At 45.4% G+C, this 19,066-nt stretch overlaps 4 protein-coding genes across 4 annotated transcripts; all 4 read right to left on the minus strand.

The window, feature by feature from the left end:
- Positions 1 to 346: 346 nt before the first annotated feature.
- On the minus strand, positions 347 to 547 carry PtA15_7A430 (uncharacterized protein; the record flags this gene model as incomplete). Its single annotated transcript, XM_053171036.1, has 1 exon — positions 347 to 547. One exon carries the CDS (start codon positions 545 to 547, stop codon positions 347 to 349), a length of 201 nt encoding a protein of 66 aa, XP_053022257.1.
- Positions 548 to 750: 203 nt separating this feature from the next.
- Positions 751 to 2,429, minus strand: PtA15_7A431 (uncharacterized protein; the record flags this gene model as incomplete). The annotated part of the gene is made up of 4 exons (XM_053171037.1): positions 751 to 979; positions 1,127 to 1,148; positions 1,596 to 1,892; positions 2,348 to 2,429. The coding sequence occupies 4 exons, from the start codon at positions 2,427 to 2,429 to the stop codon at positions 751 to 753; spliced, it is 630 nt and encodes a 209-aa protein (XP_053022258.1).
- A 2,565-nt stretch (positions 2,430 to 4,994) lies between these two features.
- Positions 4,995 to 8,531, minus strand: PtA15_7A432 (uncharacterized protein; the record flags this gene model as incomplete). The annotated part of the gene is made up of 9 exons (XM_053171038.1): positions 4,995 to 5,104; positions 5,170 to 5,282; positions 5,359 to 5,459; positions 5,543 to 5,941; positions 6,013 to 6,098; positions 6,169 to 6,370; positions 6,434 to 6,655; positions 6,740 to 6,936; positions 7,004 to 8,531. The coding sequence occupies 9 exons, from the start codon at positions 8,529 to 8,531 to the stop codon at positions 4,995 to 4,997; spliced, it is 2,958 nt and encodes a 985-aa protein (XP_053022259.1).
- An 8,418-nt stretch (positions 8,532 to 16,949) lies between these two features.
- Positions 16,950 to 18,236, minus strand: PtA15_7A433 (uncharacterized protein; the record flags this gene model as incomplete). The annotated part of the gene is made up of 6 exons (XM_053171039.1): positions 16,950 to 17,063; positions 17,143 to 17,259; positions 17,370 to 17,429; positions 17,500 to 17,706; positions 17,814 to 17,888; positions 17,973 to 18,236. The coding sequence occupies 6 exons, from the start codon at positions 18,234 to 18,236 to the stop codon at positions 16,950 to 16,952; spliced, it is 837 nt and encodes a 278-aa protein (XP_053022260.1).
- Between the last annotated feature and the right edge of the window lie 830 nt (positions 18,237 to 19,066).

Consider the following 19,066-nt stretch of genomic DNA (forward strand, 5'->3'; position numbering starts at 1 on the left):
AATCTGAAGGGTCATGGGCCAAGGATGATTGGACTTTGAGGAACATGTGTAGTGGCAAAAGATAGGGAAGAGTGAGACAAGTCTCATGGTCCAAAGGGATGTTCAGGGCCCTTCCAAAACAGGGTCAAAATTAGAAAGGCACAAAACCCCAGCAAAAGCTTTTGGAAGATTGGAATATCTCAGTTCAGTTTGGGGACATTAAGTCCCAAGTCCCCGGTCGCGCTTCACAGGAGGGCACTTTGCACCAGCCCAGGCTGTACCAGGGCCCTCCAAAGTGGGGGACTTGTGTTAAGTTAGCCTGTCAAGCAGTTGGGATTGAATCAGGAATCAGGGAGACAACTAAGCCTTACTCCTCTTCTTGGAAAAACTTGCCATGGATGGTTTCAATGGCCTCGATATCATCTTTGCCCAACACCAAGTCAAAAAATTTCATCTGTCTGCTCCCGGTCTCTTCGGCTTTCTTGATTCGAGCCTCGCAGTCTTCCAGGAACACGTTTGCTGCCTTGAGCAACGTCGCCACAAAAATCTTCATGCCAGAAGCGGCCATGCCCAGAGCATCATGCCAAAGTAATATCCGCGTTCATCTTCCACGGATTGTATGAGGATGCGGGGCGATGAGAGCTAGCGCCGAACGCCGGGGAAGGGAGGTGATGGTGATTGATGGAGGGAAGGAAGATTGATCTGATGATAGTCGTATGGCCGGCTTGGGCGCGAGTTAGTTGCGGGATGGGAGCTTGATTGGCGAGAAGACTAGTGGGCGTTGGCCTGAATGGGTTCCTGGTCGGCCGTGCTCGTTAGGATCTCATGATGGCGTTCACCGGTGGGCCTCGGCCCTCGACGCTGGCTGTGCCGGTGCGGCCTCTCGCCGAGTTTCGGCACTGAGACTTGTCGGAGGGCCGGGGGGTGATCGAAAACACCCGGGGAGTGGTTCAGGTTCAAGCCAGACTCAGTCAACTCGATCCGGATTCCGAATGAAGGGCTGTTGGCGTAGGCACAAACAACCGATGCCCCTCAGTGCATATCACTTTGATTGGGGCAATGACCAGAACATCATCCAGTTGGGCATATCCACTCACTCCAAATCCCTGATTAATCTCTCTTACAAACTCATCAAATGCAACCTTACGGTCCACTTTTACACGAGATCACTGAATTTACAAGACAAGACAGCGCCAGAAAGCCATCAACAACGACTATTTGATTCTACAACAAGAGAATGAAGGAGAAAGAAATGTATTTCCAAACAAGGAAACGTCGCTCTTCAACCGTTTACGGCAATCGACACTGGGGAGACTGGGGCCTGTGTTTACATATGAACTACATTCCCCAGTCGGTAGTGCGATCCTCCGATAGGATGATCAGTGCTAACCGGATGACGGAAAGCAGGATAAAAAAATGGAGGTACACCAAAAGAGGAGAAAAACAAGATAATATCAGTATATAACAGGACGGATCGATGTTTGCCATCGATCCGGTCGGCTTTCCAAGCACGAGGCATGATCATCTCGGCAAACCACAGCTTTTCCTTCTTCATCACATCCCAGAACACCTGTTGCCTTGACTCGGAATGGTACGGCCAGAACACGACAGCTGACGGTCGGTTTGCGAGGCTTCGGGGAGGACTGGTGGCTTATGATCACTCGAGCCTCTGTCCATGGAAAATGATGCGGTCGTGAATCGGACAGTGTTTTTGGCAGGAGTCCAGAACACAATGTGCGTCGGGCCATCTTCTCGTATGAGACATATTGAATGATATGTGAGTGCGATCTTGAAGTCTTCGCTTGTGAAGGTCGTGCTATGAACTGAGGGATCCATCTCCCCTGAAGTGTGGATGTGCCCGGGGCTGGCACAGCCAATAATTATGTGCACGAGAATGTTGTTGTCAAGCCGAACTGCGGATGCTCAAAGATTTAAAAACCGTTAGCGCGTTCGAGTAGAGCAGCAGGACTTGATGCTAGAGAAGAGAACAGAAAGGTTATGCCCCACGTGTGTGCTCCAAAGCGTCGAACACCATCAATATCAGAAAAGCAAGTCTTTGTTGCGCACTTTGAGTTACTTTGTTGTTTGTTGCCAATGAGACATCGAGAGTGGATCGCAGACATAATCTGCTGACCCAATCAGGATATTTTCCCGGAGATGTGAATGTAGACACTTGTTCGGGGCTGGCTCAGCCAATGAATTTATGCACATAGCATGGCGAAGGGAGTAGTTCACTTGTCAAGTCGAACTACAGATACTCAAAGAGATAAAAAGCGTTAGCGGTTCGGAATAGGGGTGCAGGACTTGTTGCTAAGAAGAAAAGAGAAAGGTTGTAGCCCACATTTGTTGTCCGACGTAGCGAACGTACGGTGATAGCAGAAGATCGAGTCTTCGTTGCGCATCTCGAGTACATTCGTTGCGTATTGCCAGAAGGAGTAATCAGGTGACATTGGGAGTGTATCGCAGATACAATCTGCTGGTCCAACGCTGAGATGGAAAGTCAATCAAATGCAAGATGGCCAAGGAGAAAGAATGTCAAGCAGAAGCTCGAGCAGGATATTTTCCCTATGACTCCACAATTGAGAGTTCACCCTGGTCAGATATGCCTGACGTGACTTGCAAATCAACTTGCAACTTGCATCCCGGAATAGATACGGAATCAATATAGGTGAAGGTAATTTGAGAGAGATGTGACAGCACTTGGCCGAATCGATGGTGAGGTTGACCAATCATGATGGCTAGACTGTTAGTCCCGTTCATCTCGAAGGATAAGGATGAAATCAAATGGATCGGACGAGATTATATGAAACCTAATGCTTCAAGAGGACGTCGATTAAGGGGGGTATAAGCAACCGATAGGCCGCTGCCACATCACTAAGGCGTCACCACTACGCAAAGTCATATTCAAAGAAGGGATGGAAGAGAATCACCTCTGATCCGAGGCATGAATATGATGATGATGACAAGAGAGGATTATGGGCAGTCCCAAGAGAAAATTTGGATCGGTTCGAGGAAGATGCAGTCGCACATATTCCATAGGTGAATAATACCTTTTGGCTCAGAACAGCCACGTCCAAGTATGGAGGGAGCAATCCGTCTGGATAAAGCGATCGAAAGAGGACCTCAATCCACATGAGATATAAGAGCGGATGGAGGTATGAGGGATTGGGCATTGTCAGCCCCCAGTAGAATAGCTATCCCGAATTTAAGGAGCGACGGAGGGGGAATAGTTTAAAAAAAATCACGGCAATGAGAGCAGTCAGGAGAAGGGTATACGAGTCTAGCTCAATCCGAAAAATGACGAGAAATCGCGGACTGGATGAAGGTGGGAAGAATGTGGGAGGAATGTGGGAGGAATGTGGGAGGAAGTGGAAGCTGATGGGGAGCAGTCGACTACCAGAGTCCTCCTTTTATATGCCAAATCCACCGCGGAAAGAATCTTAGGTCACCAAGGTCTACTGAGGGTCAAAACAAAGGAGAGATGGTATGTTTGTCGCATTCTACCATGATGCTTAAACTTCCACTAAGCCAAATAATTCTTTTTTTTCTCTCAGTAATAACTGCTACTACAAAGGGTTCGTGATACCAACGCAACTTGGTTTTAACCACCTTTACCTAGGGCAAAACCATTATCATCCTCAACTTCTAGCTTGTTATGTAGACTATTTGTCTATTGCCGGGCACGATTCAGCGCCAAATCATTCTACACCACAACGAAGGAGACAGTTCGCCGTCATCAATCTCACCAATACCACCCTACATATTTACACTTTCAGGGGGACGGGCTGTTTCTTTCAACATGAGCCGATGTCGCCTCACGTTGACAGCATGTTCTATTCGACATCAGTTGGACAAAGCTCACAGTATCTATCGTATACATATGTAAAGCGCAGACAGGAAAGTACGCAAGAAGAGCCCCGGCCAACTCCAGTCCTTGGTTCAATCTGTTTTGCAAGATAGAAACAGCTCAATTAAAACTTCCAAGTCCCTGTTTTTTGGCAACATATGTGGGTTTGGGTGTAGATTTTTAGCAGCGCTTCCATACGCCAATATGAGATTTAGGTTTGGCAAGCTCTTAACTAGTGGAAGTTCAACACCCAAACGTATGTAGTCTTTCACGACTGAACGTCACCCAGCTTTTCTACATAATCCAAATTTGGAAGGAAAGCAATAATCTTTCACTCCCCATCATGTGCATCACAACCTTTGAGTTGGGAATCGGTGGGGCGGATGTGATCATTAGTTGATTTGCAAGCTCAAAATAAACATGGCAGAAAAACTGGATGGCATACATAGCCGGCTAGCAAATAGTTTGCAACTAACAAACTGTCCACCAAATATCAAGCGTGCGGCCTCTCACGCTTTCGGCATCTTCCTCTTATGCTGCTTGGCCGCTGGTCCAACTGAGCTCCTGCTCGGGGGACCGAAGCGACCTGCAACGGAGGTCGCTTGGCTCGGAGGGTCCCTGGCAGACCCTGCGGGACGGCGTCCCCCCTCCACAAACAGAAGGACTTAGTTAGGGTTTGACCTGACTGCCGCGAATCCCAATGTGGAGCAGTAAAAAGAAAGAGAGCATATAAAATGGTAGGGTAGCCAAAATGAAAATGCTACATATTTACATAATTTTCATATTTATGTATCCATCGTGTGGGGACATGTAAGGATGTAAAACTTGCGTTTACATCATGATCAGGGCACCACAAACGCCAGACCCAGTAGCTGAAAATTCACTCAATTCTTGAGAGTTTTTAGTACAATTACTCGTTAAGCAAGACAGTACAAAAAAGCGGTTCAACAAAGGCTGAAGGTAGCAAGAAAAATTAACGAAAGTAAGAGAAAGCATGGTTTCCATCTTGCTTCAGACAAATCATTAGACGAGTAGTTTCTGTTTGATCTTAAGTAATGCGGGAATATTATTATTGGCGAGGAAAGTTGTATGAGAAAAAGTTGACAGAATAGTACTAAGATGGAAAGTTATTTTGGTATGTCCATGTCGGTTCAGCTGATTTGAACGCTCAGAATGTGAATGTTGCGGTCGACTTTCCGCGGCCGAAAGAGTAAACGACAAAGGATGAGAAGAATAAGCCGACAGTGATACCGATGGCGACTTGGACCATACGGAAACCTGCGTAAAAGAAGTGGAATGAGTTCGTCGTCGGCAATCTAAAGCTCAGTAGATGCATCACTTACCGATGATCAGCCCATTGCTGTAAGAATCCCCTGAGTTGGAGTGATAAGTCATTGCAAGACCACCTGCCGCTGCAATCCCCGAGGGGACCAAGAAAAGGACACCAGTGACCATACTAGTGAGGTAGAAGGTTGCACTTCTCTGGTTAATTTTTCATTCATATTTGCCGAGAATAGTGGTTAGTAGCTAACCTAGTAAAAGCCGTCCCTTTGAAAATTCGCGAGTACATATTGCCCAAGAGACCAATCACAAACGCGCCCAAGAAGGAGACAACGTCGGATCGATCAAAAATCTATGAACAACATTGTCAATTATGGGAGGGGTTAGGCTTGCAAAGTCATTATTCCTGTGGAACGGTCAGATGAAAGAGCTTACAAATTGATTGGCAAAGTAATTGCAAACCCATCCGATGCATGCAATGATAATCATCACCGGCATTTGCTTCGTCCAGATGGGTTGCAAGTTCCAGAGACTCAAGAAGAAAGAAAACATTGGAACGAGCAGGAAAGACCAATATGGGCTTGCAGATTGTCTCCACCACTCCCATTGAGGCTCTCGGTAACATTGAATCCGCCCTTGGTGAAGTCCCCCTTCACCGGATCCAGTGCCATTCGAGAAGGTGAAGTCTCCAACCATGCCAGGAATAGTCCCGTTCATTCCGCTGAATGACCCCGACAAAGTGTAGACACGTGTAGCTGATTGCATCTCGGTAAAATGACGTGCTTTTGGATCCAAGAGGTAGTAAAAGTCGGATCCTATGGAGATTCCAAATCCCTGTCCAGTAAACGAGCGTCAGTCAAGGTAATCGGCAATTCATCGAAAAATCGAAATACCGAAAGACTTACAAGGAAAAGAGAGTAAATCACAGCGTAAACCATCTTAACAGAGCCAGCAATCAAGTTTTTTGAGGCCAATTCCAACGAACCACACACTAAGAGGGTACATAAAGTTTAACAAACGATGAAGCGTTGATCGGTAAGAAATTGCAAGGGTTGACATACGAATTACGTAACCAGGCAAGATCAGCACCACTCCAGCGGATGAGAGGGACTCATAGCAGAAGAAGTTGGTAGTCGAGAGGCCTCTGGAAATGAAAGAAACGATTGTCGCCACCGAAATCTCGAAGATGCTGGAGTACATCTGATTGGTGGATGCCTTCAACTGCATGAACGCCAAGAAACTACCGAAGACACCGGCCACCCACTTTAGAAAACCAGGAGAGGATCAGTTGAAATGGCATTGCGATTTGGGTGTAATTGCGCTTACCCCATCGACAAAGCTTCCGGCAAAACCCAAGATAGCAATGGTGCCACAGCAGAAGAACGCAATGACCATCCTTTGCCAAGGGCTATAGAGTGGACTTTCGTTCAAGATCTTGTGGAGAGCTGCGCTTCCTTGCCCAACTCCAGTATGGTCGTGAACTACAGACTTGTAGACACTGTGGACACGGTGAAGTTGTCCAAGATCGATCCCACCACTGGCCTTGACCTGAAAGCAACAAATGGAAGAGATATGATTAAATTAGGAATTCGATGCCTGTTATTGTCCGAAAGGAAAGCTCAAGTGTCTTACGAAGTGAGTTTCGGACGTCCGAGTGTCAGCATCGCCAAACGTGGCAATAACAATCGACGGCAGATGAACAAATTGTGCATCTATCTCTAGCACTCGGGCGGTGGCGTTAAGTTGGGATTCGAGACGGTGACTCGGAGCGCCAGTCGTCATCAAAGCTTTTGCAAGCTTGAGAATGAAGTTTTGTCTTTTCAAAATATCTGCAAACAAATTTAATTAGTCGTGGATATTGATCAAAACTTAGAGCGCCAAAACAATCCGACTCACCTGCTACGTGCCTGGTAATAGTAGCTCTTCGCTCTCGGTTCTTAGTCTTGCGATGATGGAATTTGCCCTGAACGGCATCGACAACTTCGCGAAAGGTTTTGACGGAGTAAAGACTTCGCGCACTTGCTGCGTCGCTCTCGCCGCCATCTGAATCACGGGCTTTCCGGTTCCGTTTGGAAGACTGGACGTGTTTGTGAAGTTCGGACTTCGGGGGCGACTGAGAATAAAGTTTTTCGTCAGGGTTCCAAGGAGAAACAAAGGGGATCTTCCGTTGAACGACACGCGAGTCCGTGGAGACTTGTCGACTGGTCGCAACACTTTCGCCAGCATAGGTGGTGGCGGAGGTTGCTGAACCGGATCGTTCGATGGGGCCAGCTCTGTTGTTGCCGTAAAGCTCTAAAAGATGGGAGAGTACGCCGCCCTTTACCGATGAAACCGGAGGAGGCTCATCGAATTCATCGTCGTACTCTTCTGGCAACGAAGGAGGGTGGAGCCCGACTTTCTCAACCGGCTTTCCGCGACGGCGTTTGATATGAGAGCCTACGATGTCCGCCGCCTTCCTGTTCGGTTCCTTTTCGACGACATCTTCAGTGGTCGCCCTGCGCAATGATGGTTTGGTAGGCTGGGAGGTCCGGTGCCGAGGATCTGCGTGTCTAGCTTCATCGTCCCCAGGTAAATTGAGCACCGGATAGCCAGACTCAAGATCACATGGTTTGTTTGGGCTGTCATGGCCCCGTAGTTCTTCATCTTGCAACGCTCTCAATCCCTCGCCTGGTGTATACATGCCATTGGATTGGGGTAGAGTGGATGAAACTTGGGAGGCAGCTTGGAGAGAATTAGCCAGTGCTTGATCGGTATAGTCAGAATTACGATAATCATGGTTGTAGTAAGTTCTCTCAGGATAACTAGGTGGTTGTCCATCAAGAGTTGATCTTCGAGTTAAGCGGGTCTGCGGAATACCTTCATTCGCACGAGAAAAAGGAGGCCGCCCATTGGAGAGCCCATCGGGGCGAGTTTGAAGCGAATCTTGGGCAAAGTTTGTGGAGGAAGGCTGAGGCACAAAGGATTGAGGTGGATAAGGAGGTTGATAAGTGGGCCCAGAGGCCTGGGTGAAATATTCGACAGCTAGATCAGTCTTATTAGACTCAAAGTCATGCTTGGGTTTCTGCGAGTAGGATGCTTGCGGCCGAGTGTGAATGCTCTCGGAAGAAGACCTAAGTCGGGTGTTGGGTTTGGGCTCGGACTGAGTGGCAGGTAAAGAGGATACATGGGATGAGGGGGAATGATCTTGAGTGCGTTGGGCATCGGGATCGGTTTCCTCAATGGGTGTATCAGGCTCTGAAGGAGTTGGGAAGTAGGCACCGGGCAGCATGCTGGCAGCAGGTGTTGCTGGTCGGTCTCGGAAGGATCTGCGGAGGGCGTCACCGTCGGGCATATCATCAATGTTTGAAGGGGCAAAAGTGCCCTCTGAAAACCTGACTGAGCTTCGCCGACGTTCAGAAAGACTTTGGCGGTTACTTCCAGACATGACACGACGAGAAAGAGTGAAGCGGGAGCAGCAAGATTTGAAAGAAGGTAGATGAAATCCTGGAGTTGGTTCTGAAGGAGTGATTATTCAATAAACGTAGGAGTCTTGTTGCAATGAGCCCGGCGGACGAGTGGAAGCGATATTTATCTTCTGGGCAAATGAAGATTGAAGGGGATCGAGCGAGAACGAGTTCCCCTCGGTCCATGCAGGCAGAGAAGTGGGGACCTGTGATTAGGATTAGGTCTGGTGTCAGGCGCAGGACAGAAGACTGACTCGCGTTACACGCGGACCACCCGCGGTATATAACACCAGCATCGAAGAGACAAAGTAGCACAACGCGCACGTCGTCTCTCCCCATCCACTCCGGCCTCCGTGGCGCTCAGTGAGTGGGTGACGGAAAGAGCGGCGACGCAGCACAGTGGCGGCTGTCTTTTACGCAGCCTGCCTGCCTGCCTGCCGCTCTCTCTGTGCAGGTTTCTGCACCTGACGCAGTCGGAACGCAAAGACGGGGCTCAACCTGTATAGCGGGAGCCCCAGTTTGTCGGCCTGCGTGCGGGCCGACTGTGTGTGGGACGAAGGGGAGGAGGAGTTCCTTTGACGACTCAGAGGGCTGAGACTCTCTGTCAACTCAGGAATCTCCTCCGAGCAGGACAGAAACCTAGACTGCTCGGGGAGTGGGGTTCGAGGCGCTAAGCCCATCAACTCCGGCTCGTCAAGGAGCCTGAGCCCAAGTGGCGAGAACCCCACACTCCCGACGGGGCGGAGTGCCTCATGTCTGCAGTTTGTCTCGTAATCCCCCCCTGCCTAACCAGCGGTTGGCGGTCCTCACTAGGCCGTAGCCAGTTGTCAAGCTCGCGGCTGGTCTGAAGTCAATGCATATTTGCGGACGAACAGGTTAAAGGCAGACACTTTAAGTGATAGGCGACGGAAACATGTGCCTAGTGATTTTCTTAACTACCGGAAGAAATAGACTGATTGCCTTGATTTCTTGCTCGGGTACCATTGCTATGAATCACCTGTCTAACTCTTCCCGTTCCGGGAGTAGCAATTGTATGTTGTGTGCCATGCTATAGCCTGACAAGCCACCTTGCAAAAAGGCTATTGGTTCTGTTATCTTTTGGATTGACCGGTCTCACTACCAATTCTATTTTGGTGCTCGGCCAGGAGGAGGTGAACATGTTTCCATTCTATTCTGACCCATCGGCCGCTAGTTGATAACCATTGGTTCCTGTACCCCCTGGTGACACAGGTCTTGACTGGTTGGGGGAAGCTTAACGGGCAGGAGACGCGCGGGTAAACATGATGTGGAAGGCATTAAAAAAGGACATGTTCCATCACCAATTCACTCAAAGAGACCTTAGGCTCGCGGAGAGGGCGGGTTGTAGCGACTGCCCCAGTGATTGAAGGGAAATGGTTGAAGTCGCATGCCAAGTGGGGAGTTGAGTCAATTTAAAACTTGACAATCCGCGGAGATGTTCAAGTGATGGAGAGAAACCTTTCTATGCGCGCTAATTACTACCCTGGCGCTGGCCACAGGGTTATTAGGTGACATTATTATTAATATGTACTCATGCCAAAAAAATTGAATTCTTAAGGAGTCTATTACGGAACACTACATGGCCTTCATCTACGAAGCAGATAGATACAAGAAGAAATTTATTGTATCAAAGGGTATGAACCAATGGTTTGCTCATTACTGGAAGCGTAGCGTGAAGTGTTTAGTTCCGTGGATGCTCTAGACGCGTCATCCCCCCCAAGCGCCGGTGAAGCAGAACGACACGTTTATGCTACCGCCGACCGTAGAGGATGGGAAGCCTGGTTGAAGTCCAGACTCCTCACTCATAACACATTTTAGCAACTTCATTGCACCCACTTCATAACAACAGTTATCTTTTGATAACGCTCCACTATCACTACATTAAACCTGCCAATCTGAGATTGGTGGGCTTGTTTTAGTGTGTAGTGAACCAGGAAAGGCAGAGGTTTCCTCACACATCCCTTTCCGCACTCAGCAAAAGGTTCTCAGGAACACTTTTGAGCTTTATAGTGGTACAAGCGGGCTTTCAAGGAATTCACAACTCTGTCCTTTTCTGACAGGGTGCCCACAATTACTGAATTCCATGTTGGTTTCACAAATTTGATGCAACCCCTTGGATCCACACGTCCGGGCGGCAAGGACTGCCCCCGGCGTGTAACTGCCCACCCTTTCTGGTACCCAGTTGGGTATTACGGGATCTTTGGGTTCTGGCAAGGGACATGTGAAACTTCACTCCTGTCTTGACCTCATCTTTGACTCTACTCACTGAGCATCATCAACTCCAGCTCACCTCAAACAACTGATCAGCAACACTCACCCCTCAATCCTCAAATCAATCAACACACCATACTCACAATCAACAACAATCCCTCACTCACTCTCTTCTTCCCTTTTCTTTCTTCTCATCCTAATCTCATATCTTGTCACCCTCTTCTGTCCTTCTTTGTCTGGTAAGATTTGACTTACTCATACTCAACAAACTTCAACCAAGATTCCCCAACTAAAAATCACTACACAGTCTGTCCTACTTCCTTGTCTTCCACAGTTCTCTCTTCCCTCAACAAGTCTCTGTCTGCTCAAGTGTTGGTTCTCTCTTCATACTTATCATTTTCTTTTGCTCTAAATGTCTCTCTGATTGTTTCTTCCTCAGTTTGTGTCGGCTTCAGTTTGAGGCAATAATTTATTAAATCAAAATCTCTTAGGCCCCGTTTGGCGCCGATATAATTGGTGAAATAATCACCGGTGAAATAATCCGTGACATTTTGATTATTTCACCCGAAATAAAATGCAATTCAACATATTGCTGGCGTTTGTCAGTACATCAAAATAAACCCAGCCAGCCAACCACCCACCTCTTGATCAACCAAGAAAGCGAATGGACGAACTCGCCCTCCACTCAATGACCACCCACCCGGTCATCGAGTGGCTATAGCCTATGACCCACCTCACCCACTCGATGACCCAGTTGGCCATCGAGTGGATGTATTATAGTCCACCCAATGAACAGGACGGTCATCGAGTGGACTTATATCCACTCAATGGCCCGGTCGGTCATTGAGTGGAGTATGTTCCACTCGACAACCGACCGGGTCACTGAGTGGATACCTACTCCACTCGATGAACAACCGGGCTATCGAGTGGATAAGTCCAGTCGATGACCCAGTTGGTCATCAAGCAAGTAAAGTGTTATATCCACTCGATGACCAACCGGGCCATCGAGTGGATATATAAGTCCACTCGATGACCAACTGTTGGTCATTGAGTGGATACATCGAGCTAGTGGAGTGTTGTATCCACTCGATGAGGTTGGGAGTTGCGAGGGGTGGGTCTGATTTAGCCGCCGATATATCGGCATGTAGGAACTGTAATTTGTAATTATTTCATATTTTGGATATATCGGTTTGCCAAACGCCAGCGGCATTTTACCAATATAATCGTGAAATGTTTGTGAAATATGCTGCTGATTATATCAGTGCCAAACGGGGCCTTCAAAAGCATATAAGGAGAAGGGTGAAACAAATTATGACCATTGGAGGAATGCAGAAGGCAAAATAAGGAGAAGAACCATGAATGTGGAGGTGAACAAGCTTTGGGAAGTGGAGATTCCTCATGTGGAAACAAATTCTAGCATTTAAACTTCAAAAATATGCAAGTGATTGTGAAGCTTCCTAATTGACAGTCTAAAAATTGTGTTGAAAAATATTTTGAAATGTTCTCCTACTGATCCATTTGGTCCCAAGGCAAGATTCCTCAATTCATTTGAGCCTGCGTGATGTATCCAATAATCCAAGGCTTCCCAGGTCAAGGTGTTGATTTAGCTTGTGTAAGCCTTAAATTTTTTCTGTGTTGATGGAATACTTGCAAAATTCTCAAATATTTCTTTTGCCTTGCTGAGAAGGTTTGAAACATTTTTGGTTTTGCTCTTATTTGAAATTACTGGAATAAATATTGTATCTATCATCTGTACGTAAAAAAGAAACTGTGGATAGACCTTGTCAAAATTAAGAGATGGGAAATCTTTGTTTTTAATCAATTCTTCTTCAAAGTTGATATTAAGTTTGATGTTTGTTTGTATTTCCCAAAAATTGATCCATAGCTCTTTATTTTTCAAAAACTCATCAACAATTTTTAACTCTGACCTTTGAGTAATGTTTGGCTGTCTTCCTGATTTGTTTTCATCTGCCAAATTGGAAATTTTATAATGGATGTGGTAAGCTAGTCTAACCTCATTAAATAGGGTTGGAGCAGTGCCATAATCCATCTCAATACGTCCCCTTGGACCTACTTGCATTTTTCTCAAGACTTTATCTATTCTTTCTTGAACATCTTGGCTTGGGTGTTGAGAAAAAAGGCTGTATTTATCAAAATGTATTCTTTTCATGTGAAACCTGACAGATGACCTCAGGTGATTGTTCAAATGCTCAAAAGAGAATACATAAACTAAGTTGAAGAACTCCTTGAAGTTAATATTATTATTTACATCTTTCTTTCCCCCTAAAGCTATATCCTGGACTTGCTTAGAGCATGAGCTGCTAATCCAGTATCTTAAAAATTTCCAAAGTAAATTAGGAATTGACAATTTGTGATCAATTGTGGGATCTTTCTGATCTATTAGGATTTGTGCAAAATCTTTGAAATCTTTGATTGCATTTCTCATCAAATCTGGTATTTTCTCATTCATCTTGCAAATAGACTCAAGGGGATTGAGTATGTGATCAATCATTTGGCAGTGGAATAAGAACAGGGTTAAAATCTCTTTGAAATTTCCAGATAAAAATACTTCATGTTCCATTTCTTTATTGAAATTGACATTTGTCTGTCTTTCCCAAAATTTGAACCATAGAGCCTTGTTTGCCAAAAATGTGGCAAGTGTGTTTATTTGTAGATTACGAATATGAGTGGATTTCATCCCAACTCTTCCAGTATTACCAATTTCATCTTCAGGTGTGATATTTTGGAAAGCTGCTACAACCTGATTGAACCACAAGTATTCACTTCCTGGCTCAAACATGATGCTTCCTGTTGGGCCCAATTTCATTGCACAGAAGATTTTGTTAAGTTTTTTATCAATTTTCTTGTGTGAGGCATGAACATGAATGCTTGATTTGTTGAAGTACAAGATATCCATCCTGGAATTGAAACTTGTGCTGCAAATTTCAATTTCCTTTTTATTGTTGAGGGGGAATTAAAAAGACACAGATGTAGGTAAACTGTTGTGACTATCAGTCAGATCCACTAGATCATTATTGATTCCAATATTGGCTCCTTCTGCTACATCTGAAGAATGCCTGAAGGCAATTTGATACAATTCATCAACCTTCTTGAATTTTGTTTCAGCTTTCAGAGAAGGACTGCATGCCATTTTTTCTTCCAATTAACATGATCTGCTGCTTGAGTTATATTCTTTTCCAGGTGATGGTTTGATTTTTCTTGAGCTTTTCATGCATTCTTTTTCTGAATCTGGTTTCACAAAACTCTTTTCAACATGAACTGGTGAACCAACTTGTGTGGGTGATTTTTCATTCTTTACTAGTTTTGATATCATCTGACTATCTTCTGGCTTCAACCTAGTTTTAGGAGTGGGTAGAGGCCTTGAGATATTTAGTTTAAAATTGACTTTCTGCAGAGAGTTTGGTTCATTTGGTTCTTTGTTGCAGGGGTGAGAGCTTAGTTCATCTTCTAGCTCCATGAATCTTTCTTTGAGTGTATCATCCTGGATCAGGGACCCTTTGAGAGGAATTGATGATGCTTTTTCTGATTTATACTTTATCCAATTATTTTTGTTTGTGATTGAAGGTGTTTGCATTTGCAAAAAGGTTTCAAAACCCTGGTGGGTTTTATTTTTCTTAAACACCCTTTCTGTGAGCTGATTATCATATTGCTTTCTGATTTTATTATTTTTAATTGGGATGGATTTACCTTTTTTAAAATTCATGGGTTTTGTGGGCTCATCTTCACCTTCTGGGAGTGAATTGGTAGCTCCAGCATTTTGGAGATGCATTGATCTTGCCAAGGAAGCATCATTTTTTCCTCTTTCCCCTATGAGAGGGATTGAGTCACCTGTGGATTTACCTTTCATATTTGAATTTACAGAAACTTTGTTTCCATTTTTGTTTGTTTCTTGACAAACATTTGCAGCAGGATGGAAAATTTTAGGCTTACTCAAAGACTGATCCTGGGTATTAATCACTTTCCTAATCTTGGAATTCACCACTTGGCTTGCAATATTGTTTGCAGAACTTGGATTCAATTTTTGATTCAGTAGGCCTTTCTCTTTGAGATAAACTGATTCTCTTTTTTTATCTGATTCTTGGCTTATTTCAGTTTTGGTGAGGGATGACACTGCATCAGAACACATTAGATCCTCCTGTTGGGGTTGGCATCCAGTTAAAATGGATTGCATGTTGGTTTTTGGACCTTTGTTCCCAAATTCAAGGTGTTGGGGCAGGATGATTTTGAGCTTCTTAAATACTATACGTATTGGCTTATCATCAACCAATTTCCTAACCTTAGAATTAACCACTGGTTGTGAAATGTTCTTGGAAGAATCTGGTTTTGATATGCAATTCATTGGAGCTTTTTCTTTGAGAGGAAATGGTTCTTTGTGTTTTCCTAATCCTTGGATCCTTTCAGTTCCCATGGAGGATGGTGGTAAAAGTTTCCCTGGTAGATTGACATTTTTGCCTGCATTCTTCTGAGGGTGGCTTTTAGGTGGATCCTTTTCTTTTTGGGTGAAATTTGACCCTTCATTTCTTTCAAGAGACAACTGATTCATTGGTTTTTGGAACATATATTCTTGCCATTCAGGCTCACCAGCAAATCTTTGAGCCCTTGTTTTTGAGGTTGATGTCCTTTGGACCTCAGGATTCACAGCAGGCGTAAATCCCATATTGGCCAAGTCATAAAGTTCTTGGATTGCATGACAGAAATTCAGAATCCCTATAATTACAAGTATCCCATGCTTAATATTTCTAATCTTCATTCTTCTTGCAACTAGATTTGAGGGGTTGAGGTCTTGAACTATATCAATCTCTTATGGATAAATTCTGCTAGTCAGCTTCTCAGGTAGTAATTAGGAGAATGCTGCATGCAGATCTGTCTATCAAGCTGGATCCAGAAATAAAAATCAATGCACTGTTTCATTGGAGTGTTTGTGAGAAATACACTCAAAATATACATACACTTTTGCCAACACTAGAGAAAAAAAATTTCAAAAGGGTTATCCACTGTTACATATCAAGAACTCATGTGTGCTGACATCATAAAATACAATGGGCTCTGGTATCATGAAAAACATTTTTTCTAAAACTTAGGGATTGGGCAGATGGGCCAGCCACCAGATGCACACCATGTAAAACAATGATCCATGTTATCTACAAGTCTCTAACACTTGTTTATCAGCAGGGGTAAAGGGGATAAACCTATAGAGCAGCCATAAACATCTAATAGGGTGCTTTACATAATCAGGTTACCAAGTCTGTAACTCAGGCACAACATCAAATCTGCACTGGCAGGCATATATTACCCTAGGCAAAATTTCTCTGGCTTGGGTTCCATGTGTGGGCTTCAGGACTGTACAATCTGATTACATGAAATGATTCAAGTTTGTGTGTTGTGACGTCATTCTGGGTATATCAAGTTAATGAGAAGTGTACAGGTTGTGCGCCCTGGAACAGCATACTGACTACCCTTTCAAAAGCCTATTTGAAACATTTGGAATCTCCAGAATCCCCCGCTTGTGTTTTAAATGATGGATGCCTTGCTGTCAAGTCTGTAATGCTTGCAATGTCAACTGAAATATGTTTTTGCATGGAAATGAAGCACTTAAAGCTCTGAAGTTGTAAAACCAGTTCAGGGAGATAATAACTGTTCAAGAGGGGTGATCATGTCACACACAGACTAGTTGTGAGTTAGCTCATTCAGTACGAAAGGGTCTGGATGTCATTTCAACCTGTTTGATGATGTTATTATCATCTTTGCTTTTCTAGAGATGAATGAGGAAGATTCTTTTTGGACCACATGGCACAACATATACTGATATATATATATATATAGACTAACACGATGGAAACTAATAATAAACGAAACTTTAAGAAGAATAAAAATAAAAAAAGCTGTGTATATCTTAGAATAAAAAAAGAAAGGAAAGAAAAAAAGAGGCTAACGATGATTGAGGTTTTCTTTTGACAAAAATAACAGGGGAAAAAAGGAAGAAATCCTTCGAGGATGAAAGATAATATGATTACGAGGCGGGGAGAACATTGAGGTGTACTGTGGTGGTGGTAGAGCAGGGGAGAAAGGGGAAAAGATAAAGAGCAACAAAGGATTTTATGTGTGGGGGAGTCCATTGAAGAGGTTCTGGGAGAGTAGAGAGGGAGAGTTCACAGGATCTTACAGACCCTACGTTTCATCTTCTCCATTTTTCGGCCTCTCATCGCCAGCCTTAAAGCAGCATTAAAGACCTCTTTAACGCCGATATTGTGTTTCGCGGAACACTGTTCAGATCCGATCAAGAGAGAGAGACATATGGTGAGTAGGAGAAAGCACGAGAATGATGATTGGGGTGAGACCGACCTCCATGTAAGTGGCTCCGATTTCTTTCGCGACTGCTTGCCCTTGCTGGGGCGTGATCGGCGTTGTGCCTTGGGCGGCGAGTAGATCCGACGTGCGTTGGTCTTTCCGCAGGTCGATCTATATCAGTCACACAATCAATACCCTCGTCAGCAACCTCTCTTTCGGAGAGTCTACAAGCTTTTATTCCTTTAGATATGAGGGGATTCGAAGAAGGAAACGGGCTCAACTTTGGTTCCGACAAGAATCAGAGGCACGCCTTCACAAAAGTGGGAAACTTCTGGATGCCACTACCAAACCCAACGAAAGAGGCCCGATTAGGTTTTGGACGGTGGATTGAAAGAGGAGGAGGGGACATACTTTGTCGGTGACATTGGCAAGACTCGTCGGGAAATCAATGGCAAAACAGATGAAGATCACGTCGCTTTCGGGGTAGCTTAGCGGACGTAGCCGGTCGTACTCTTCCTGACCGGCAGTGTCCCAGAGTGCCAGTTCGACGAATTTTGACGAGTCTGTTGGGAAGGGCACCATCGTCACGTAGTTCTCGAAAACAGTGGGGATGTACGCCTATGTAGATCGATCGACTCTAGTGTGAGCTTTTTTTTTATCATGAGAGGGAGGGGAACAGAGACTATGGATGGTATCTTGTTTCGTAGATGGAAAAAATCAATCACCTCGGGGAATCGGTTTTCTGAATACATGATTAGCAGACATGTTTTGCCGCATCCTCCATCTCCAGTGACAACGAGCTACGTTAATAAGAGAAAGCAAGTGAGCGAGCTGGGGTGTTGCGGAGAGGTTTGGAAATGAAGGTAAGGGAGGGGGATGCAGACCTTCCGTTTAGCATCGGGTTTTCGATAGCTAAGAGTGCCGGAGGCTGATCCGTTTCCGGTCGAGCCGGAGCTGAGCCCAGCCAGATTTGACCCGGAAGACTGGGCAACATCACCGTAGACGCCATAGGTGGCATAGGATGAGCCAGAGGCGGTAGTCTGGGTGGTTTGGTAGCCTGATTTGTGGGGGTTTGAGGTATCGTACTCGGGGCGATAGTCGCACGAGCTGTGGTCATTCGGTTGATGGTTGGTGGCGTATGAGGACATGGCTCTCGTTTATAGGATGCTCCGGTTCTCGGCTGCCTTCCCTTGGTGATGAATGCTGTGAGATGGAAACGAAGCAGGTTGCAGGGTGTTTTGGTGAGGGTGAGGTTGAGGTTGGGCGTGGGTGTTTGCTGTGCAGCCCGGGTCGAGCTCGAGCCTGACTGGGGGTTGGTTAAAAACAAAACACAACACAAACAACTGTCTATCTCTCTCTCTCTCCACCGATAGAACCTCAAAGAAGAACAAAAAAACAAGCATCCCTTCATGTTGCCTGTCAATAACGCGTCGCAATGCACCAATCAGCTCACTGCAAAACAACACCTGATGTTACAAGTTGTTTCTACCGCGCTCTCATCCACCATCCTTTTAATCTTACGACCATTCATCTCGACCCACCGCTCAAGACAGGCAGCTGCTCAGTGTGTGGCACTGGGATGCGACTACATATACGCGAGTCCACATGGTCTACATAACGGGCCACTTGCGCGTCTGGGATGTTTTCGATGAGACAGATCGGGATCGCTGCATGGAATTGTCACAAGCAGCACAAGACTTGAAACTCGAATCCATCACGAGAAAGTAGGCCCCAATGGTCTGAGCTGGAACACTCTTACTAGAGTGGCTCTACATAAGTTAAGCTGGGAGCTTAGTCATCGGTATCTACGGGGTATTGACGGATGATGGGCGGGTGGCTGACTGGGCAAGAAACTCGGCTACAAGGCCGTCTCACAAGCGTGTCTGGCCAACAACCAATGTGTGCTATTGGATTTTGTAGAAAAAATAAGGGGTTGGCCTGGCCTCAGGCGCGGCAGGAAAACCTCTCTCTGTGAGAC

Source organism: Puccinia triticina, chromosome 7A (assembly GCF_026914185.1).
Source record: "Puccinia triticina chromosome 7A, complete sequence".
NCBI classification, from domain to species: Eukaryota; Fungi; Basidiomycota; class Pucciniomycetes; order Pucciniales; family Pucciniaceae; genus Puccinia; species Puccinia triticina.